The sequence below is a fragment of the Penicillium coprophilum genome (assembly GCF_028826855.1).
Source record: "Penicillium coprophilum strain IBT 35676 chromosome Unknown utg000005l_segment0_segment0, whole genome shotgun sequence".
Classification (NCBI taxonomy): Eukaryota; Fungi; Ascomycota; class Eurotiomycetes; order Eurotiales; family Aspergillaceae; genus Penicillium; species Penicillium coprophilum.
This window is the reverse complement of record NW_026622724.1, coordinates 3,144,708-3,167,457: the sequence shown is the minus strand read 5'-3', so window position 1 is coordinate 3,167,457 and position 22,750 is coordinate 3,144,708. Positions and strand designations below refer to the sequence as shown.

The 22,750-nt window shown below is 46.5% G+C and overlaps 9 protein-coding genes across 9 annotated transcripts; 6 read left to right on the top strand and 3 right to left on the bottom strand.

Annotated features, from left to right (window-relative positions):
- Positions 1–7: 7 nt before the first annotated feature.
- N7500_008721 (FAD-dependent oxidoreductase) lies at positions 8–1,294 on the top strand (the record flags this gene model as incomplete). Its single annotated transcript, XM_056679865.1, has 2 exons — positions 8–535; positions 593–1,294. 2 exons carry the CDS (start codon positions 8–10, stop codon positions 1,292–1,294), a joined length of 1,230 nt encoding a protein of 409 aa, XP_056530237.1.
- Positions 1,295–1,676: 382 nt separating this feature from the next.
- Positions 1,677–3,363, top strand: N7500_008720 (uncharacterized protein; the record flags this gene model as incomplete). The annotated part of the gene is made up of 2 exons (XM_056679864.1): positions 1,677–1,906; positions 2,001–3,363. The coding sequence occupies 2 exons, from the start codon at positions 1,677–1,679 to the stop codon at positions 3,361–3,363; spliced, it is 1,593 nt and encodes a 530-aa protein (XP_056530236.1).
- A 211-nt stretch (positions 3,364–3,574) lies between these two features.
- N7500_008719 (V-type proton ATPase 16 kDa proteolipid subunit) lies at positions 3,575–4,295 on the bottom strand (the record flags this gene model as incomplete). The annotated part of the gene is made up of 5 exons (XM_056679863.1): positions 3,575–3,651; positions 3,707–3,810; positions 3,876–4,032; positions 4,086–4,215; positions 4,284–4,295. Coding segments are annotated over 5 exons (480 nt in total), but the record flags the coding sequence as incomplete, so codon positions are not given.
- Positions 4,296–5,923: 1,628 nt separating this feature from the next.
- Positions 5,924–9,095, top strand: N7500_008718 (Glycoside hydrolase family 2 N-terminal; the record flags this gene model as incomplete). Its single annotated transcript, XM_056679862.1, has 2 exons — positions 5,924–7,511; positions 7,576–9,095. The coding sequence occupies 2 exons, from the start codon at positions 5,924–5,926 to the stop codon at positions 9,093–9,095; spliced, it is 3,108 nt and encodes a 1,035-aa protein (XP_056530234.1).
- A 1,179-nt stretch (positions 9,096–10,274) lies between these two features.
- Positions 10,275–10,979, bottom strand: N7500_008717 (uncharacterized protein; the record flags this gene model as incomplete). Its single annotated transcript, XM_056679861.1, has 3 exons — positions 10,275–10,439; positions 10,504–10,575; positions 10,692–10,979. 3 exons carry the CDS (start codon positions 10,977–10,979, stop codon positions 10,275–10,277), a joined length of 525 nt encoding a protein of 174 aa, XP_056530233.1.
- A 2,330-nt stretch (positions 10,980–13,309) lies between these two features.
- Positions 13,310–17,480, bottom strand: N7500_008716 (uncharacterized protein; the record flags this gene model as incomplete). Its single annotated transcript, XM_056679860.1, has 3 exons — positions 13,310–14,159; positions 14,260–16,372; positions 16,433–17,480. Coding segments are annotated over 3 exons (4,011 nt in total), but the record flags the coding sequence as incomplete, so codon positions are not given.
- A 294-nt stretch (positions 17,481–17,774) lies between these two features.
- N7500_008715 (uncharacterized protein) lies at positions 17,775–18,776 on the top strand (the record flags this gene model as incomplete). Its single annotated transcript, XM_056679859.1, has 1 exon — positions 17,775–18,776. One exon carries the CDS (start codon positions 17,775–17,777, stop codon positions 18,774–18,776), a length of 1,002 nt encoding a protein of 333 aa, XP_056530231.1.
- A 499-nt stretch (positions 18,777–19,275) lies between these two features.
- N7500_008714 (uncharacterized protein) lies at positions 19,276–20,132 on the top strand (the record flags this gene model as incomplete). The annotated part of the gene is made up of 2 exons (XM_056679858.1): positions 19,276–19,736; positions 19,847–20,132. The coding sequence occupies 2 exons, from the start codon at positions 19,276–19,278 to the stop codon at positions 20,130–20,132; spliced, it is 747 nt and encodes a 248-aa protein (XP_056530230.1).
- A 220-nt stretch (positions 20,133–20,352) lies between these two features.
- On the top strand, positions 20,353–21,984 carry N7500_008713 (uncharacterized protein; the record flags this gene model as incomplete). Its single annotated transcript, XM_056679857.1, has 7 exons — positions 20,353–20,362; positions 20,464–20,588; positions 20,852–20,903; positions 20,944–21,020; positions 21,090–21,187; positions 21,366–21,495; positions 21,889–21,984. The coding sequence occupies 7 exons, from the start codon at positions 20,353–20,355 to the stop codon at positions 21,982–21,984; spliced, it is 588 nt and encodes a 195-aa protein (XP_056530229.1).
- Positions 21,985–22,750: the final 766 nt, after the last annotated feature.

Here is a 22,750-nt window from a genome sequence, read left to right as displayed (position 1 = left end):
AAAAGCAATGGAAACACCTCCATCGATCGCAATCATCGGCGGTGGACCAAGCGGTCTGATGCTTGCTCGGCTGCTAGAAGTCAATGGTATCACAGACTACGTTGTCTTTGAACGAGATGAGTCCTCCACATCAGGTCCCAACGAGCAAGGTGGAACTCTGGATCTCCATCGAGACTCTGGTCAAGAAGCCCTCAAGCGAGCCGGCTTGTTCGACAAGTTCAGCAACGAGCTCGCGCGCTGGGATGCTGCATGTTTCCATCTGCTAGACTCGACTGGGGAGACAATTGCCAATTTCAGTGATGTGGGGAACCGTCCTGAGATCGATCGTTTGCAGCTTCGTCGACTTTTGCTTGAGTCAATTCCCCATCACAAGATACGATGGGGACATGGTATCAGATCCGTTGAGAGAAAGAAGAGCGATAAGACGATTGCTGGTGATAATGGATGCATCATTCATTTTACGAATGGCTCCTCTGCTACTGGGTTTCGACTCATTGTAGGTGCCGATGGAGTATGGAGCAAAGTCCGTCCCCTGGTGAGTATAAATGAGGACCAAAATCATGAAAGACTTTACTGACTCATTTTTTTCCAGCTCACATCCGCAAGGCCAGTGTATTCCGGTAAGCTCTACATCGAGGGCAAGATCGCACACAACAATCCGAGCTACCCTGCTGCCCACGAGCTGGTCGGACCTGGAAATATGCTTGTGTTAGGAGATCAGAAGACGATAGCGGTGCAGCAGCTATCAGATGGTCATTATCGCGTGTATTTTGGGCTGGTAGCACCTGAAAATTTCTATCAACGCAATATTTCCTTTGACGCTAACCCCAGCGAAGCCACTGAGGAAATCCGTTCCCGTCTTTTGTCTGATAAGTTCTTCGCACATTGGACACCGCGAATGAAGGAATTTGTCGAAAACGCAGAAGGTCCCTTCCGTCCCTGGCCCTTGTATTTTATCAAACCAGAAACAGTCGGCTGGGATCGCTCTGTGGCTCCCGCAGTTACCCTTTTAGGGGATGCTGCTCATGCTTCGACTCCGTTTGTTGGTGAGGGTGTTAATTGCAGCATGTATGATGCAGTCATACTTGTGGAGTGTCTTGTCAATCACTGCGGCAAAAGCACTATGTTGACTGATGTGAAGGAGGTTAAGTTGGAGGCTGCACTAGCTGCGTACGAGAAAAACATGTTTGCACGTGGTCAAGATTTGATTCGGCGCAGCTCTGAGAGCGGCAAGAGGCTATTTTCGGATAATGCTGGTCAGCTTACTCTCCAGATGCTTAATGGCGATATTTAGATTGAGATCTTTTATGTTAAGATTCACGAGGAGGAGAATGCAAATTATTGAAGACTACTATTACAATAAAGATAGGGAGAGATTCCATTTAGCACATGTCCAGCGTCTTGGTAATTTGTCCAGCTAATAAGACGTCAAATGGAGAACTCCGCCCACTAAGCATCCGATGAGATATATGAAATCTACTTATCGTGCATCTTATAAGCGATTGGCTTGTTTTGATCAAGTCCGGCAATCTCCCGGGAATTTCGGGGTTATCCCCTCACGAGGCGTGATAAGCCTTGACTTGGTACTTTTGACTAGCTCATAGAGCTGGGGACTATAAGGCTCCTAGACAGTTCATTCTTTACCTGTTTCTCCAGACCTGCATTGCAAAGTGATCATGTCAGAGCCAAAAGTAGAGTCACCATTCACGATCGGTGCCTTGGGGAGCAGGGGCACTGGATTATCCTGGCTCTCCAACTCCGGAATTATCAAGCTCAACTTAATACTTGTGCTTTTACAAATCTCGAGTTACGCAACAGGCTATGATGGATCCATGATGAATGGGCTGCAGTCCCTCACCACCTGGAAAACCTCTTTTAACAACCCTGGACCTTCTGAGCTTGGTCTGTACGTGATGATCAATTCTGACATGCTGGAATAGTCTGACCGGCAATCACCGGTCATTACACAGGAATCTCAGAACTGACATAGTTTTTCACAGTCTGAATGCAATCCAAAATGTTGGCCAGCTCATTACAATGCCTATCTGTGCCATCAGTTGCGATAGGTTCGGCCGTCGCCCGGTGCTATTTGCTGGTGCCTTCGTTCTTTTAGTTGGAGTTGCCCTCCAGGCCGCAGCACAGAATGTTGGTATGTTTATTGCAGCCCGAGGGATTATTGGCATGGGTCTCGTTTTGAATATCACTGTGGCGCCGCTTCTCCTCCTAGAGTTGGCCTTTCCCAGACAACAGGGACCAAATGTAGCAATATACAACAGCCTTTGGAACCTAGGTGCTTTGGTTGCAGCGTGGATCACCTACGGCTCATTTCGAATCGGAAACACATGGGCATGGCGGCTTCCTTCGCTCCTTCAGGGCGTCTCCAGTGTGCTCCAGATTGGGTTCTGCTTCTTGATTGAAGAATCGCCTCGATGGCTTATTAGCAAAGAGCGTGATGAGGAGGCAAGGAAACTCATTTGCAAGTATCATGCCAACGGCGACGACTCCGATCCTTTGGTCACACTGGAGATGGAGGAAATTCGCATTGCCCTTCAACTCGAGAACGAGGCGAGACGAACCACCTCGTACTTGACATTCTTCCAAACCAAAGGTAATATCAGACGCTTTTTTATTATTCTTTCTGTGGGCTTTTTCTCACAGTGGAGCGGTAACGGCCTGATCTCCTACTACCTCACATTAATTCTCAACTCGATTGGGTACACAGCGGAGAGCACCCAGACTTTGATTAACGCACTTCTCACACTGTGGTCAATGATTTGGAGCTTGGTATTCTCTTCTATAATGAATCGGTTTGGCCGGCGAACGCTCTTCCTTATCTCAACCGCAGGTATCCTGGCCGTCTATATTGTCTGGACTGGTCTCGAGGCTACGTACGAGAAGCAGTCGGCAGATGGAACTGGGGGTGACGGCTACGCGAAGGGTGTTTTGGCCATGATCTTCTTATACAATTTCTTTTATTCCGTCGGCTGGACGCCTCTGCAAGTTACCTATTGCATCGAAATATTACCATTTGACTTGCGCGCCCGAGGTCTCGTTCTGTATAACCTCTTCGTTGCACTTGCTGGTATCTTTAACCAGTACGTGAACCCGATTGGCGTTACCAACAGCACGTGGAAGTTCTATATTACCTACGACGTGTGGTTGGCCTTTGAGCTCGTGGTGGTTTACTTTCTGTTTGTAGAGACTGGCAGTCTCAGTCTGGAAGAAACTGCCGTCATTTTGGATGGAGAAGAGTACGGAGACAAGTTGGTCGAAGTTGCTTTATCTACAGCCGAGCAGAAAATTGTCGAGAGAGCTAAGGTACAGGCGATGACCAATAGTGGGATAGTGTCAGAGAAATCATAGAAATGGAGAAATCCGATGACTGAACCGAGAAACTCAGTTGGCATTTGGATCCCATCAGATCACCAAACGGAGCCATAATATGTGTCTATATGTACACGACCATATCAAATGTAGAATCCAGAATCTTCAAGGTACATAATGTACTTTCATTGTCGCCCTAAGCCATCTTCTTCACTGCAGCATCTTTGGGTCTAAGGGAGCAAAGCCTTGATTAATCACACCGATAATCTACGACGCCCGCTCTGGAATTCATGAGGAGAGCGACAATCAACCCATATAAGCCTTCATCTCAGATGCATTAGCCCTGTTTGGATTCCATTGTGGAATGAATTCCACTACTCACCTAGGACCTCAGCAAAGATTAGGATAAGTATCATGCCAACATAAAGCCGAGGCTGCTGAGCCGTTCCTCGGACTCCAGCGTCACCGACAATTCCGATCGCAAACCTTCATCCTGATCAGCGAATTCCCCGAAGACTGTAGATGTTGTCTACAAAATTTGTTCAACCTACCCTGCAGCTAATCCACAGAGACCAACTGCCAAACCTGCACCCAGCTGAAGTAGGCTTGTGTAGAGAGTGGCTCTTTGAACGAGGTTATTTGCAATCAAGACCGAGACTACCAGCCCATATATCCCGAGAATACCGGCCATAACAACAGGAACGATGTCTAGCACTTTCATTAGCCTCAAACTCATGCTTCATTCTTTCATCCAGACATACTTCTCACGATGAGATCAGGTCTCATGATCCCCGATGAGCAAATTCCAACGCCAGACTTGGCAGTTCCATAGGCTGCACCGAAGCTCGTGAAAATGATTGCACTCGCACAGCCCAAGGCTCCAAAGAATGGCTGTCCATGAATACTCAATATCCAGAAGACTACACCTTGCATCTAAGAATGAAGCGGAGGAGACTTACTGCGTACGCAGGGCTTTAGGTCATCAGCTAATGGTCTCATGAGGTTGCTATAGTATGGATAGGTGGATAGTGAACCTTACCAAAATTCTGATAGCATTTCGTCTTTCTTTTGTATCTGAGAAGAGTTTGAATGCCAATGCCAATAGATATAGCGTTAGAAATTTTCAACGAGGCATAGAGCAATAAGCCGGGGCCATAAAAGTCTGTGAAGTTTAGGCAGCAAGTTAGCTCTACATGAGAGGATGTCAGCCGCACACAGTCATTTCATTCGGTAAGCTACAGGATTTCTCTCCACAGAACATTATGATTGGTGTCCATGTTGCTCGTCGACCTTTTTTTTCGTGATGAAGAGCCTATCAGGTACTAAATTGGAGCCTGGAGCCTGAGACCGATGTGACGTAGTCCTACCGCGCATAGAGGCCGGCCATACCCAGCTGCTATATGTATAATCACGGACATTTGAGATCACAAGTGTAGTTTTATGCACTAGCATACCGCATAAGATTGCTGCATGGCGGCTGTGTCTGTGTATCATTTGGTAATTTTAGGCCGAATCGCGGTTCGTGCGGGATCATTCAAGGATTCACCACTGAGGGCCAGCATATAATCAGTATTGGAAACAACCCCAGGAGCGAGAGTCCACAATCAAAATCTGTAGAGATATTAGATGGTATGATGTCCTTGGCTTAGGTAAATTTTCATTTGATTTCCAAAGTTGTGTATGTTGTTTGTCCACATACTATGAATAAGAATTTTAGGGAAATCATCGGAAATAATTCTAGTCCTATATTATAAAAGCTTGGCTTTTTGATGACAGAGAAGATAATGATATTCTCTATCTAGAAGCAAGACTGGAGAGAGAGAAGAAGGAAAGCAAGTATGAATAGGATACTGAGATCCTATTTATACTGGCAAGCATGACGGCAGATCAAACATGTTTGATCTATATGCCTGGATGCCTATGGCATCCGACACTTTTACTATATTTGAAAGCCTTGTAACTCAATTTTATTGCAATATTTGATATAGAGAAATTTAGCATAAACATCCCAGCGAATTCCGTTGTTCTTCCCTCTTCTACGTCCTGCGACTCACGGGTTTCTGAAATCGAGAGCAGATATTCTCTCAAGAGAGTAAAAGGAAATCAAAAACTTGCCTGCCAACCTGATAGTCCGGCACTTGCTCCCCATAGTAGCACCCACTTTGTAGGACTATAGGATTGCACATGCAACATACAGTGCAAAAGGGGGCCAGGGGCAATATACATCAGCCCTAGGCAGATTCCATTTCAAAACAATAAGATACGCGAACTTGAACTTATTCGAAGTCAGATCCCTGATGTAATTCGGCATTCTCTCCGAGTCTCACTCGGCATAACTCCTACCGCATAATTAGCCGGTTTCCGTATTTATCCTAGATGCCCTTTATATTCTTACCAATAGACCAGCAGGATCATGTCTTGGCGCATAACGCCGGCAAAATATCCTTGACATTACCCAAGTTTGCTGCAAAACTGCCTTAAGGGCGTGCACCATCGCAGCCCCAAATTCCTTCAACATACCTAGTCACCCCTATAAAAAACTCCCAGCTACGTGTCAAGTAGTCATATTTGTAGATCTCTCGAGGTGAAAGTTGCAATTATGTCCTTTCCGAAAGCTCTACCCGATTGGAACAACCTCAAAGTGATCCACAAAAACACCCTTCCACCGCGGGCGCACTTTTACAGCTACGGTTCAGAAGAGCGGGCCCTTACCTTCGACCGCGACAACAGCGAGTATATTTCCCTTAATGGCACATGGAAGTTCCGGCACGATGCCTCCCCCTTAGAGGCACCCGAGTGGTCCACCGCGGAGCCTTTGAGCTGGGACGACGTCCAAGTCCCAGGAATGTGGCAGCTTCAGGGTTACTCCCATCCAACTTACACTAACGTCAACTTTCCATTCCACGTGAATCCCCCGAACGTGCCACTCCTCAACGAAACTGGATCTTACTGGAGGCAGTTTGTAACTCCTTCCACATGGAAAGAACAACAGATTCGCATCCGCTTTGAAGGCGTTGATAGTGCGTTTCATCTCTGGATCAACGGACAAGAAGTGGGATATTCGCAAGGTTCACGTAACCCTAGCGAGTTTGACATCACCCCCCTACTCAAACCAGCCGGGTCTGTGAACACTATCGCTGTTCGCGTGTACGAATTCTGCGATGGCTCGTATATTGAACGCCAAGATCAGTGGCTTCTCAGTGGCATCTTCCGAGATGTTGGTTTGCTCGCCTTTCCGCTAGACTCGGTGGTTGACTTTGATGCCGTTCCAACGCTTAGCGAAGACCTTTCTACAGGTCAGCTGCTCACCAATGTCAAAATTCAGGGAAAAGATGCCGACGTCCAGGCCAAGTTATATCGACAAGATGGATCGCTGCTCAAGCAATTGACATTCAGTTCCAAGGAATCCGGTCATATCACTGTGTCCGGCAGTGATTTAAAGCTGTGGTCTGCTGAAGATCCAGTTCTCTATACCTTGACTCTCACCTTTAACGGCCGTACAATTCCCCAACGCATTGGGTTCCGACGCATCGAGCAAAAGGGCGCAAACTTTTTAGTCAACGGAAAGCCCATTATTTTATACGGCATGAACCGCCATGAGCATCACCACCTGCACGGTCGCGCCGTCCCATATGAAAGCATGCGTGCAGACCTCATCCTGATGAAAAAGCACAATATCAACGCTTTACGGTGTTGTCACCAACCCAATGATCCCAGACTCTACGAAGTTTGCGATGAACTTGGTCTATACGTTATGGCCGAGGCAGATCTCGAGGCTCACGGCTTCGACCCCGTGGAACGATCCAATATTCCGAACCAGCACCTTATGACCGCGCACGAAATCCAGGAGATCTCCTACAAAATGGCTACCAAGTGGACCTCCGACAATCTAGAATGGAAACATGCGTATCTTGATCGTGCTGTTGAGCTTGTTCAACGCCTCAAAAACTTCTCTTGCATTATTATGTGGTCTCTTGGAAATGAGGCGTTCTACGGCCAGAACCATGCGAGCATGTACAAGTGGATTAAGGAGGCTGATCCTACCCGGCTCGTCCACTACGAGGGTGACCGGGAAGCTATCAGCGCTGATCTGTACTCCACTATGTACTGGAGTATCGACGACCTGAAAAAGCACGTCAGCGAGAAGCCCGACAGACCTTTGATCCAGTGCGAATATGGCCATGCAAGTAAGTTTGAAATCTGGTTTGTCATATTTTATCTATCGCTTTCTAACCTCTGTTTCGCGCATAGTGGGTAACGGTCCAGGCGGATTGAAAGAATATATCGAAGCTTACCGCACCGAGAAGCTCCTGCAAGGTGGATTTATCTGGGAATGGTGCAATCATGGCCTCCTAAAGAGAGATGGAGACATCTCGTATTATGCGTATGGCGGCGACTTTGGTGACGAGCCAAATGATGCCGACTTCATCCTTGACGGAATGGTGTTTTCGGATCACACACCAACCCCAGGCCTAACGGAATACAAAAAGGCGATCGAACCAGTCGTAGTTACACTTGAAGGACGCTGCCTAGAAGTGACCAACCACTACGACTTCAATACCCTGGATCACCTGTCCATCTCATGGCACATTGTCAAGGAGACAGGAGACACCCAGCCAGTGCCATGGGAAATCCCCCAAATCAAATCCGGAGAATCCAAGTTGCTCGATCTACCTGACGGGATAACTTTTGGCTCTGATCCAAGCTGGCTCACTATCAACTTTCGATTGAGAGAGGCTACAACCTGGGCGCCCCAGGGACATGAGATTGCCTGGGCGCAGGTTTCATTGTTCGAGGACCAGGGACTTCCAATTCCTCCAACAATAACCTTATCACAATCGAGAATGTCTGTCCAGGAGGGATCAGGCCGTCTATACATCAACTCAAACAGCTGCGCCTCCCACTTTACTTACGACCTAATCAGAGGAGATCTATCTTGGTCCACAGACTCAGGTAAAATCTTCAACAGTGGACCACAGCTAGGAATATACCGCGCTCTGACCCAAAACGACGTTGGATTTGAGGGGCCCCATATTGAGTGGGAGCGTTTCCGCGTCAAAAGCAGTCGCATGTTCATCGAGTCCGCCAACTGGCAAGTCGATAATGATGGAAGGGTACTCATCACCACCAAAGTGCGTGTTGCGCCGACCGTGCTAGAATGGGCATTCGAGGCGACCCTCACCTACACTTTAATGGAGACTTCGGTGACTCTTCATGTCAAGGGTGATTTCACAGGCACACACCCAAAATACATACCAAGAATCGGACTCACACTCCGTCTTCCCCGAGAATACGATGCCGCCACATGGTTTGGCAGAGGACCCGGAGAATCCTATCGTGACACGAAGGCTGCTGCACGGTTTGGGACGTATACGGCCTCTATTGAGAGCGGTCTTCAGACGCCGTATGAATGGCCCCAGGAGAACGGTAACCGCATCGATACGCGCTGGGTCAATGTTCACTCCTCGCCTGCGGAGACATCTTACGCTGCATCAGCTGGGGCGATTGCGCCTATCCCGGAGATCAAAGCATCCATGGATGTACCGTTCAGTTTCTCACTTCGCAAGTACGCCACGATGGAGCTTGATCGCGCGAAGCACCCGCATGAGCTTTCGGAGTTGAATAATGAGACCGAGCTCAACATCGACTATGCACATCATGGGATTGGCACCGCAAGCTGTGGACCTGGTGCCTTTGAGGGGCATAGACTTGAGGCTGGCGCGTTTGAGTTCACTACTAGCTTCAGTCTTGCTGACCGCAAAAAGGTGTGAGAGGCAATCAACTGGCCTGCCATAGTCGTTAGCACAAAATTCTCAATTGGTACGTTGTATTTTCAGTTGCGAGAGATTGTTTTGCATATTTTATCTATCGTAGGACTGTGTTCGATGAATAGGCATATTGTTAAGGGCACATGTGAGTAGTAAAGGCAACATAGTACAGCTTCAAGACACAGATATGGTAATCCTGTTTAGATACATTTTATGAGCTGGTCCTCAATAAATAAAGACAGAAAACCTCTTGTTTATCTGGATGATTTTGTAGAATATCGGTCCTTCGAAACCCAGTCTTATATAATTGCCTAGCATTGAGTCTGTGCTAGGCGACATTGATTGTGATTTTGGACCTGGGCTATATTGTCACCTGATAAATAGATTAGCCATTCGATTTCCACTCAATGATAATCTATGCTCTCCAGCAAGGTCATACTCCATAACTCAAGAGGTGGCTCGTTCTATATCAAGACCACATCATGATACTGTGGGCAAGAGATGTTGCAAACTAGGATCTACGACCCAAACATGCCTTAATCGCAACTACTGCGAATAATGCACGATCCAAGGCCACTTGCTTGTCCACCACTGACCCGTGCAGGACATGCGGCCAGAAAGGGCATCCGCCAGGAAAATGTAGAGCTCACTGGCTCAACCCCCGAGACAATCAGCCGAAAGCACAGATAAAAGCGAGTGACCCTCGAGGTTTTGTTGGCCGCGCTCTCAACCAAATAGTGGAGGGACCTTGCCATGACAGTGATGAATGGTTCTAGATTCCCCCGGAAATACGAGATGTACGATAGTAGACCTTCTGTGTTGACACAAGTTAGCCTTCTTCATAGTGTTTTATCATAAAACCACCCATCATCATCTTCCATATTTCAATTCTGATTTCAGAGTGAGGAATGTTAGATTGATGAGTTGAAAATCATTCACTTTATATTTACTAACTGGTTAGCTTCGTTTTCTCCACGCACCAATGAAGCGTAGACCAAGCTCGACCGCACTAGCTCTTTAACAAAATCCTGGGTGGAATGTAGTGAATTTTCTCTAAATACTCCTCTAGATTACTGTCAAGGATGGGGAAGGCTGAAACTTTGATTCCCTGTGTTTGATGATGATATTAGATGGCGGTAAAGCAGGGAGACTAACATCCCAGCAGTTCCCATGTATCAAAGGTCAGTCTTCTTCATTTTTATTCTGCTCCTCGTCAAAAAGAGACTTATACCAGCCGGTGGTAGCATCCTTAGCTGCATGTGTCATGCGGCCCAACGGGACACGTTCGATTGTAACGCCGTGTCGGCGAAGGTGTGCACGCAAGCTGTTGGTGTCGGCAAAGGCATTCTATCATTACTGAGTTAGCAATCGTTCGATGTAGTTCTGATAGGAGACATCTGCGTGGGCTTACCACGCCATGCTTGCAATAGCTGAGTCGACAAAACACTTCACCCTGATACAAGATGATGCTTCCGGTAGAGGTCTATTCATAATTGTTTGCATGAATTAGACACTGACTGAATGATTTGGATGTGGATGTGAGGTAATTTGAGGGTAAGTTGAAGGTTCGGCCAATGACCTTGAATAGAATTTACGCACCTCCTCGTATTGGGGGAGACGGGGGAGACTCAGCTCCCCGGCCGCAGCCTCTTGGAGGTAGCGCTGGTATGGGGCAGAGTTGCGTAAGAACACGGGGACAATAGGAGGCACCGTTTTCGGAGCTGGTTGACTATCACTTGGTTTTATGGAGCTTGTAAATTGATAGGATACTCCTTGATATGAGGAAGAGAAATTGGCGGGACAACTTGGGCGTGGATAAATAGAAGATGAGAAGAGAAGGAAGCAAATTTGCAGAGCAGTCCCTAACTGTGCCTTCCATCCATCCATCCCTCATTAAAGGCTGGACTCCTCGCTAGCCTGCCACAGGTTAAATATATTTTGACTCAACAATCTCCCTACATAGTCCAGCTGAAAAGTCAACGAGCCTTCTATGCTGGACGGTGTTCTCTGTGTTCTTTTATGGGCCCTATAACGCCTATAAAATACCGAATTATTCTTCCTCACTATCATAGTTGTCCTCCTCCCTAAAATCCACCTCAAAGAGCGCGCTGAGTCAGGCTGCAAAAGCCTTATTGTGGGCCTCGATCATCTGGCACAAAGCTCTGCGTGTAATAATCGCACCATAGTAGGGGTGGAGGTGGTCACGTAGATTATTGATCCTCCACATTTGAGAATGGGTTCTATCCAGATCAACGGATTAGCAATGGTTTGATGTAGTCCCCCAAAGAGACATCTCCGTAGACATACAATACGGCGCTCACATTTTGGGAGGCGACAGAACACTTCCCCATGGTACACGATAATGTCCCCTTATCGTCCTATTCCAGTAATCAATCGATTGATTAGCAATGGTCTGACTCATTCAAGATGCTCCAAGGGTTGGGGCAATGCCCTTGATTGACATGTACCTACGCGTTAGTAAGGGGGGAGACTAAGCTCCCCGGCAGTAACTCGCCGGAGATAACGGCGATATGTATCGCTAGTTTGTAAAAAGGCAGGATCAGTGACGTGGCTAATTTTGATGGCTGAATCTGTGTTTGAATGATTTTGGTAGTGAAATTTGCTGGGGGAAGATAACTGTGACTGAAAAAGGGAATATAAGAGGAAGAGAGGATGGAAACAGGGTTTTAGAACAACCTAGGAAAGAAACATTAAGAAAAGACCATATAGGTAGAAAGCACATGAAGTACCCAGGCGCATTCCTATTTGGCGATCACGTCTTCACTTCACTTCCCTCTCATCTATTGCTCATTAGCAACCAGACTCTCCGTTGGACTGTGGTCTATCAAGTTAAGTCTGTTGACTTACGGACCTCCATTTTGTACTCCAAACATTCCAAAGTCTCTGACTAGAGAAAGTATCTGGGTAATGAGCATACTGTCCTGGGGTTATCGTCAGCATTTCGGGATAGACACCATAACGTTTGTCTCATGTCATATTACCCTTACCCATTTTAATTACCCTCCTCCTTAAAGGGCCTCTCAAACCAGGCCACTACAGCCGTCTTGTGGGTTTTCTCATGGGGCGCAACGCAGTGCATGCGACTGTCACGCCATGATAGTGGAGGAGATGGCCAGCCCCCAAATAAGACTTCTCCATGAGGTGAAAGCTTCGTGTTAGCAGTTTGGGAGGCGACACAACACCTTACCATAGTAGACAACGATATATATAGTGGGGGTCCCTTCTTGTAATACATTGACTGATTGGCAATGTTTGGGGGATAGAAAGATGTTCCGGCATGTTTATACACCACGGCGGGCGACTTGGTAGGATGAGCACTAGCCAGCTCAAGGTCGCCGTGATTCCATTTCAAGTCAAGATTTCTTCCATGTATGTATGTATTTGTGAAGTAGTGGATAAAATTATATGGCTGTATTCATGTCAGTCCATTGGATGACCGTACCCAAGAGTGATTATAGCAGTTGCGATAGCTCACGTTTCTATCGCTTTTTTTTAGTGATCACTAAACTCAACCTATAGGGAGATCTCCATGAAATTTCTGACTTATCATAGCGACTGTGACTCATGCAATGAGCTTGTTGGCGACCAAGTCCCCAGCTTAAACTGGTAGTTGACTCTGAAAAGACAGGTGTGGTTTGTAAAAGTCAAGTGTATATTCACATCCTGTGATTATATAGGGATATCATTCGCCAGCGTTGAAAGATTCAAGCAGGTTAGCTTAGAAGATCTTATCAAACAAAGAGAACGTATGTAGGTACCTAACTATCATAAAATTAGCCATGCTGGAGCTCACGTAGATGTCAGGACTGGCCATAGGTACGGGCCAAATCAACTAGCCTCTGTGATTTTTTTAACCTAGTTGTTGGCTACTCATTGGAGAATTCCAACCAAAAGATACAAGAAAATACATGAATGCCTTTGGAGAAACCCATCAGGGACACAGTTCAAAAAAGTACTTGGATGCCTTAAGGATATGGATCTCTAAGGCAGAAACCACCGCCCCACTTTGCCTTCCCCTTCCTCCAATCATGTCTCATCCCCTCTGCTTGGGCAGCACTCCATAGTTTCTTATCTTTCTTCACTATGGATTCACCAAGGCTTACATCGCGCCAGGATTGATGCAGTGTTTCAATGCTTAGTTGATCGCACAATTCTAAATTGTTCAAAGATATACATTGACTTTACTACTCCACCATTTAGTTAGATGCCGCCAAAGCCTGCCTATTCGCCACACTTCCCGACGCCCTGAACAAAGCTGGATTTCTAAGGAAATTTTCATGCGCTCGGAATTCACCTTTGGGCTTCTTGGGCTCCCTCGCCTTGGGATCTCTGCCATAACCGCCGCCACCGGGCGTATTGACAATGATACGATCACCAGCACGCATATTAGCAGAGGACTTGCCGCTCATGCCAACATGTCGCACCTCCTTAGTGATAGGATCATGTCTGACCCAGATATTGACACCGCGCATACCCTCGGAGCCACCAGCAAGACCGTAGGGTGCATTGACACGTCTTTCTGAGAGAATTGACACCTGCACAGGAATGCGGAACTCGATATCGCGAACGCAGCCATCACCTCCGCGGTGCAGACCGGCTCCACCACTGCCCTTGCGAATAGAAAACTCGCGAAGAATGACGGGATACTGTCTCTCGAAGATCTCAGGGTCGCCGATTCGTGTGTTTGTCACGCCGGTGTGGACGCCACTCTCGCCTTCCCAGTCCGCACCTGCACCTGCGCCGCCGGCAATCGTCTCGTAGTAGCCGAAGCCCTTTACGACCTCGCCGGTGACGGGATCTTTTCCTCCGTAGCCGAAGGTTAGGTTATTACATGTACCCTGTGATGCAGCAGCTGTGTGGAATGCCTTGAAGATTAGGTCGATGACGCGGTTTGTTGTCTCGCCTGTTGATCCAACGGTTGCCGCTGTGAAGGATGGTGTTAGGAGAGTGCCCTTGGGGCAGACGATTTTGATGGGCTGCAGGCAGCCTTGATTGAGAGGTATGTCGGAGGAGATCATGCAAGGAGGCAGTACTGGGGGATTGATTCTTAGTAAAAGTCGTATATTGTTGACATGGGAGGGAAAGCAAGAGAACAGAATATCGAAGGAGACGGAAGGTGGGAATACTTACGAGGATGGCGGAATACATGCAAGCGGGCGGGCAGTTGAGATTACCATGGTGTTCGGGACCGGTACCTGTGAAATCGAAAATTGCCTCTCCCGTTTCCGAATCAATGGCGATTCGCAGCACTAGCGGAGTACCGTCGTCTGTGTAGTCAATGGCCTCAAGATCTGCACCCTCAAAACGGTCCGAGAAGACCTTGAGCAACTCCCGCACGGACTGGGCAGCGTTCTCTTGAATCGCATTCATGTAAAATTCGACCACAGGCCAAGTATACTCATTAACAAGTGCTCGAATGAGTTGAATACCCCTCTGATTGGATGCTACAGCGGCCTTCAAGTCGGCAATGTTGTCCTTCAGTGTACGAGTGCCACTGCATCCCGGATATTTAGCGGGCTCGTGATACAAGATATCGATCAGGCCTTCCTCATCAAAAACACCCTCTTTGATCATCTTAAAAGACTCAAATGAGGCACCCTCTTGCCATAACTCAGTTGAGTTGGGTGGCATAGACCCGGGAATGATACCGCCAATGTCGGCATGGTGGCCGCGGTTGCCGACATAGAACAGAATCTTTGTCGGATTTTCGTCGTTGTCAAAAACTGGCGTAATACAGGTAATATCTGGAAGATGAGTTCCACCTGCGATAGGGTGGTTACTCAGAATCACATCACCAGGCTTGAGCTCTCCCTTCTTGTAGCGATTGGCTTGGTATGCAATTGCCGAAGCCATGGATCCGAGGTGTCCGGGGATATGAGGTGCGTTAGCGACAAGGCCACCACTGGCGCTGAAGACTGCACAGGAGTAGTCAAGTCGCTCCTTGATATTGACTGAGATGGATGTTTTTTGCATCGCATTGCCCATTTGCTCGGCCACACTCATGAGGCGATGGCTGAAGACACTCAGGAGAATGGGGTCAATGGCGTCAGTACTGGCGGCCTTGCGCTCGCTGTCAGTGATCTCGAGGATGATGTGCTCGGGGAGCTTGAAAGCCTTGCTGTTGCTGTCGACCACAATTGTTTGGGTCTTGTCGATGATCATGGCCGGGCCACTGATCCGAGCCCCGGCGGGTAGGTGAGTCAGATCGTAAACGGGAATGTCGAGCCATCCCTCATTTTCGAAATAGACCTTTGAAATGGACTGCTCCGTAAATTCAGGAGCGGATGATAGCTCGAGCTTCTTAAGCTCTTCGAATGGGCTCGAAGTCTGGACGTCTTTAGCCTTGCCAACACTGCGAACACGCACGTCATCGACTAGGATATCGCGCGGCTGGGAGAACCCAAACTCTTGCTCGTGACGGCGAGTGAATGCGTTTCCAAACTCTGCAAGGTTCTCCGGCTGTCGGATCATCAACATGGTGTCACTTCCACGGTATCGCATGTTCAAATACATTTCATGCTCGATTGATGATATATCAAAACCTTGGGCAGCTAGGCCTTGCTCGCCTTGCGCGCGAAGCCTTTTGAAGCGAGACTCTACCCTTGGCACAATATCGGGGTGGAAAATCAGGGATTCTGGCTCCTGATTCTCAACAGTCACATCAGCAAGAGCCATTCCATATGCAGAGAGAATACTAGAGTAGCGTGGGATAATGGCGCGACGAATGCCGAGATCCCGGGCGACGAAAACAGCGTGTTGGCCACCAGCACCACCGAAGCAAGCCAAGTTGTGATTTGCAGTCTCGTATCCGCGTCCCTCGCTGAGCGTGCGGATTGGCCGTGTCATTGTTGCATTGGCGATAGACAAAAAGCCACAAGCCACCTCCTCCGGTGTTAAGAAAGAGCTGCCATCTTTCTCCGAGTTGATGGTAGCCGTTATTTCTAGGAACATCTTCGTGACAGCATCAGTGTCGAGAGGCTTTGGGAATGATTCCTTGATAATGCGGCCGAGGAAAAGGTTGGCATCTGTCACAGTCAAAGGTCCGCCCTTTCCATAACAAGCAGGCCCAGGGTTGGCGCCAGCGCTTTCTGGGCCGACCTTGAATAGGCCATTCTCCCAAGACAAGATGGAGCCACCACCTGCAGCGACGGTGTTGATATCAAGCTGGGGTGTTTGGATAGATATTTCCGCGAGAGTGCTCTCAAACACATGTTCGAGCTCGCCTGAGTACCGAGCCACGTCTGTACTGGTACCACCCACTAATTTCTGTTGTTAGTGACCCATTTTATACCACCACAATGAGACAGAAGGGAGCTTACTATCAAATCCTAGCAATGGTGTTGCGTCACTAGGGTCATAGCAAGTTCTTGAGACACCGACGACACCACCAGCAGGACCACTAAGTACACCGCGCAAACCAGCAAACTTTTTGAAGTTAGTCAGGCCGCCGTCTGACTGATTGAGAAAGAGCTTCTTGCCATTCTCGTCTTCAAGCAGACCCTTGAAGCCCTTCCTAAAGCTCTCGAGATAACGTGTTGTGACAGGAGTTAGGTAAGCATCAGCCACAGCTGACTGACTTCGAGGAATGAGCTTTGCCATGGAAGAAAGTTTGGAGGAGACAGCGACATTGAAGCCCATCCCCTTGGCAAGATCTGCGACAGCAAGTTCATGATCGGGAAACATGTATGAATGCATGAGAGCAACGGCAACATCGCGGAACCCCTGGTCCCAAAGCCGTTTGAGATCGATGCGGACAGCATCGAGATTTGGGCTTTTGAGAATCCGCACTGCCTCTCCTGTGATGCCTTCCCGCAGGTCCACATCGGAACTAATATCAATCGTCGTGGGTTCTGGATTTTCGCCCCAGCCCTCAATAGTCACACGCTCATCAACCTCGACAACGGTTTCATATAATTTGTCGAGGCGTTTTACTGTAAGATCGAATAAATCTGGGCGAGCCTGGTTGCCAATTTTAAGAGCTTCCTTGAAGCCCTTAGTGGTGATGAATGCCACGCGTTCGCCTTTCCTCTCTAGGAGTGCGTTGGTGGCAACTGGGGTACCCATGCGAATTGATTCGACACATTCTAGATCTAGTGGTATCCCACGGGGGATGGTGGTACCCGTTGCGATTTCCAGGATCTGTCGAATACATTCGGTCGGTGCGTCGCTATATTTGTCGGGTGATTCAGAAAGTACTTTGCGAATTACATGTTCCTCACGGCCAGGCATTTGAGCCCAGGCATCTGTGAATGTGCCACCACGGTCAATGGCGATGAGAAGCCCCCTGGATGTCATTTTGTTGTTGATGATGTTAGGAATGGAGTCTGTGTTTTCGTAGTTTTGGTGCGTCGTTCGTTTCTTCTGTATCCTAGCTCTCAAAATCGTAATACCTTGAACACTTGCATTGACATGTACTTACTATTTAATAGTCCCGGCCTGAACGGGATGTTTAGGCCGGGATGGCCGGCTGAGGGTTAGATTTGCCGAGTGCCACCGGCAGTAGCAGCTATCAGCCAACTGGGCGTGAGCTAAGCGGCTCGAGGCTCAGCGGCCCGGGGACTCGATAACCGGGAGATGTGTGAATGCATTATTCCAAAGTCCTGAGTTTGATTTTGTTTCATTCAGTTCTTTGCAGTCATCCCTCTCGGTGTTTTCTACATAATGGCTATATTGGATTGCAGCAACTTAGGCAATGCGAACATCGCTGGCAGAGGATATTGGCCTGAGTGGGAACCAATTTGGTACCGCAACCACACTTCTGTAAATATACCCCTTGCTACCATCCTATCTGGAATTTCCCTTACGAAAACGCAGATATGCTACTTATGTTCCATTCGAAGCCCCCGTTTTGGTGTTAACCAAGAGCGTTGGCCTCAAAGTCCTGATTTCAGCCTCCGCCTTTTGCTGGGGCTCTGTCACTTTGGGAATGGATACGACTACGCATATAATTCTCCTGCTCTCTTGTACCGAGAACAGACACCGCTAGCAATCCGAACAGCATTTATCACAAACTACAAAGGACTCTACGTCTGCCGCCTCCTGATGGGCCTGTTTGAAGCAGGCCTGATCCCCGCTAGTGAGGTATACATGGCCCTAGTCTACAATCGCACCGAAAGAGGGCGACGCATGTCCTTATTCTACACGTTCAGCTGTCTTGCTAGCGCCTTCGGGGGTCTCCTCGCGTACGGACTCACACAAATTCACGGGCCCAACGGTTTCGAAGGGTGGAGATGGTTATTCTCAGTGGAAGCAGCCATTACCATCATTCTGGTGCCTCTCTTCTACTTCGTTTTTCCCAAAACCCCCGTTGAAGCTTGGTTTCTGACTGATGAGGAGAAACGCATTGTCAGAGCCCGCTATGATAATGATCCCCACTGGGCATTCGATGAGAATTCCTCGTGGACTGAGCTCGGTAAAGTTTTTACTGATGTCAAGTTCTATGCCTTTTTTGTCTACCAATTCTCTATCAACCTGACGCAGTTTGGGTTTACTACCTTTTTGCCGACTATAATTTCAGGCCTCGGATACACATCTGTTCATGCAAACCTAATGACCGTCCCAATCTATATCTCAGCTCTTGCAGTCTTTCTTGTCATTGCCTTCGTTTCCGACCGTTATGGTAGGCGGGGTCCGTTCATGGCTGGGCCTACAATGCTGAACTAAGTAGTAGTATTCCTTAAACCCAAAATATATATCTCACCAAAACATTAAGATTAGCCTATTTTCGGAGTATCCCGACCTCTGGGGGTTGGATTTAATTCAAAATTTTCTAGAATATATACTTATATAGCTAGTACAACTCTGAATCCTGAATTTGAACTTTATAGACCCAGTGGAAGGTCGTAATACAGCGATTACAGAGGCCGATAAGATGGACTTTAATGGAGGCCTTATGGGGCCCCATTAGTGGGCTATGGGTTGGGTCCGCTTTCCAAGGTTAGGCCCATAGCCCACTGCGGGTTGGGCTTTGGGCCTAGGGTGGGGGCCCATTTGTGGGGTTTGCGGAAGTCTAGACAGAGATCGACTAGCCGCCAACAACCGACTGAGCTGAGCTCCGTTGTCCGTCCCGTGACACGCCATCTCGGGGCCAAAACAAATCTCCGCGGCCTCTGCAATCCTAGCAACGTACCACCTGCGCCATCCTAGAAACATCACTGGCATCATGTTTCAGGCACTTGCTATGGTATGCCTTTTTCTCTCTGCCCAGGGGACTAGCGGGTCTCAGGACCATGAGTCTAGGCTTCTTCCCAGGGACGTTTGCGATGGGATTGACGGTATGCCCATCCTGTATCACGATTACCAGAGTGATGTCTGCCGACCGAAGTATGTGATTAGCTCGAAAGGGGTCTGCGATCATTCCGATTTTCAGTCGAATGCGTGCGTCGCGTTCTGTCAACTGAGAACTCGGTTCGTTTATGGAAGAGAGTTTCCCTTGGGTATTTGGTGTGACGGTCCTCCTTGCAAAATTGAAAATTTTACGAAGACCATGACTTGGTCTGTGGATATGAGCCCACAATTCGAGAAGGGGTTAGATGATGGGATTAGTGGAGGCTGGCAGTCGAAAATCACGAGTGATGTCGGACCTCGGGGCATGTCTCACGAAGTACCTTTAAATGAGGGACAGTGTGGGTATTGGAGCTGGGTGTCTATCAAAAAAACTGTGTGGTAAGTAGGTCATTCTTGCTATTCGCTTGGCGGAGGAGGATTCGATTGAGACAATTAACTCGTATCAGTGGAACACTGTCCCACCAAAAGACAAGAGCAAATCGTTGCATGAATTATATGCACACCATCCAGAACTATTGCGTAGATGATCTACGACGATATTCTGATAGCACCGTGGACGGAGAAACGATCTTTGTCTACACTGACTGCATGACACGACGGCCGTTGCCAATGGATCAACAGAGTAGCACTTACAGCTTACCAGGTGTTGCTCTGGATTGGGATGAACATTCTTCAGTCTCGGCATTGGGTGGCCTTTCTGTAATCACAGAATCGAGGCAGGAAGTGCTATGAATTAGATATGTTTTCGTATTGTGAGTATACCTCCCTTTCCGCAGGAGTCCTTCCGCAACGATTCACTTCTAACTCATAACTTTCTATACAAGACAGGGCACGTAATCACAATCTGCACTCGATTATCTCTGCACCCTAGGCTAGCAGACAAGCTGCAGATGAATTCAACATCTTACACAGATCAAGATCTGACTCAGAGAAAGCCTCTTTGTTTTAAATCATGGAGATGGGTGCATGTTATAAGCGATCGTACCCCAGTTCCTGAGTTTCTCGAGGCAGTTTGGCTGTATAATAAGATTTTGTTCTTCCATCATTGCACACTTCACTCTAGACATCCCATCTTCGTTGACCTTTCATCACTTCTTTGAATTTTTACCCTATATTATTTTCCTTCCCTCGAAAAGAAGCACATACGACCATAGGGTGTGGAAAACAGGGCTTCCCGTCCGCTCAGCCGTACTTAAGCCACATATTCTGCACGGCTAATACTCAATGTGCCCTCAGCACCCAAGCGGCACTCTAGGGTGAGTGCGGGTGATATAGGTGAGAAGTCTTGAGACTGGGGTGAGAGAGGTGAGAACGGGGTGACAATTCTCACCCTTAAGGTGATAGGGGCCAACTCACTCTAAACCAATGTCAGTCCTAAAAAAAATATATATAGCCTACTCCCGAGGCGCTTCTCTTAGTCTACTATGATTTTCTTTGAATTTCTTTACTAGCTAAAATATATTCCCCGAACGGAATATCCCGAAAGCACTCTAGGAGCGTCTCGTACGTACGATATCACGTGGCTTTATACGTGACTATTAAGATAAGAAGGAAAAAAAGGGCAATACTATATACTACCCTAAGCTAGCGCCTACTACGCTAGAAAAATATAACCGTATAGTTAACAATTAGGCACTATAAGCTTCGCTCGGATTTAACCGATTTTGGTTCCTAATTATTAGTAGATAGAGGATTTCCCGTAACGAGTCTATATACCCGAATTTTCCTAACCTACCTATTCCGACTCCTGAACTTTTGAAACTTTTCGTAGAGTTTTATATTAAATCGTGTAAAAAGCTTCTGTCTTAATAGTTAGCTTATAATCACTTCACTAGCTTTATATCGAAGTGGGAGCGAGAAACTTCTTAATCCCTTCCTAAGGAAGTCAAGGACGATATTCTTAATATAAGAGGTAATAATTATCCTTTTAGGAGCTCGCTACTAACAAAAATAAAAGTATATTAGGACCGAACTTATAGTAGACTATAAGCTCTGTATAAAGCCTAGAGAGCGGTTCCTAGTTAATAGAAAGGATATAGCTTACCTACTTCGACACCTATTTGTGGATAACTATCACAATTATATATATAAGAGAGTATATATATAGACTATAAGTTCTCTTTCTTTATTTACTAGCTTAGGTATAAGAGTAGGGGCTATTATCGAATTAAGTGCTTATTATAAATTAAATAAATACTTATATTATAGGGTTTATATCTTAACGATTACGATTCCTAATTATACTAAAACTAATAGATAATAATTAGTATCTTTTATTTTATCTTAAATAGAGTAAGGAAAGGGGATCTCTAATATATTAGGTAATAATTAATCCTAAATTCTTAAAAGGCTAGTGTTATCGCGATAATACTACCTTATAAGTTTACGAGCTATAATCATTATATCTAGAAATAGCTAATATAATAAAATTAGACCAAAAAATTGGTTTAGGGAGTATCTGGTGCTTAGGATAAGTTTTGTTTTCTAGGTAATCGTCTATAGGGTAGCGGATAGTGCCTTTAAAGGGCTTACTACTATAACCGAGGTTCTTACCGTAAAGCTACCTAACGGAAGAGAGTTATAGACCTTAGAATAGAATAAAACTATAAAAGATTTACTATTCTTTAGAAGGGTCACTACTTAAGGACCTAACCTAATAAAGGTGTTAACCTTCTCCTTATTGCGGCACAACTTCACTACCTTAGCCTAGCGGGATAGGTTTAAAGACTAGTTACGTATATATAGAATTTAAGTAGGTATTATAAATAAGATCGACCGTAAGTATATTTATACCGTTATATCCTAATTTTACTAACGAATTTTAGCTAAGGCTTCTTAGGCTACTTATAGCTAGGCTCTTAATCACTAGAATTATAATACCTATCTAAAATATCAGTCTTCTCTTAAGGTATTAGATATATAAGCCTTATTCTATAATTTAGAGCCTAACCACAAATACCACGATATAGAATAAAGTATATCTTATCACTAAGACTCGAACGTGCCGCTAAAACTTAATATAGCTACGACTATATAATTCGAATCTAATAATAAAATTGTTATGATTAATTAGAGAATTACCTACTTAATATAGGAGATTACTAGAAGACTAGAAGAGAATAGGGATCTTATATTTAAATAGGATTGTCTCTATAACAAGAAAGCAAAGAGATTGCTTGCCTAGAAGAAAGATTTTATCAAAAACTAGTGGGACACTTTGTACACTAAGTATATCTCTAGGAATAACTTCTCCGAACGCGACCTAATACCTCTTTTCGATATCTATAAGAAATATCTACTAGAGCGCTCCTATCTTAGCGAGAATTTATTGAATAAGGTAACTCTAGATA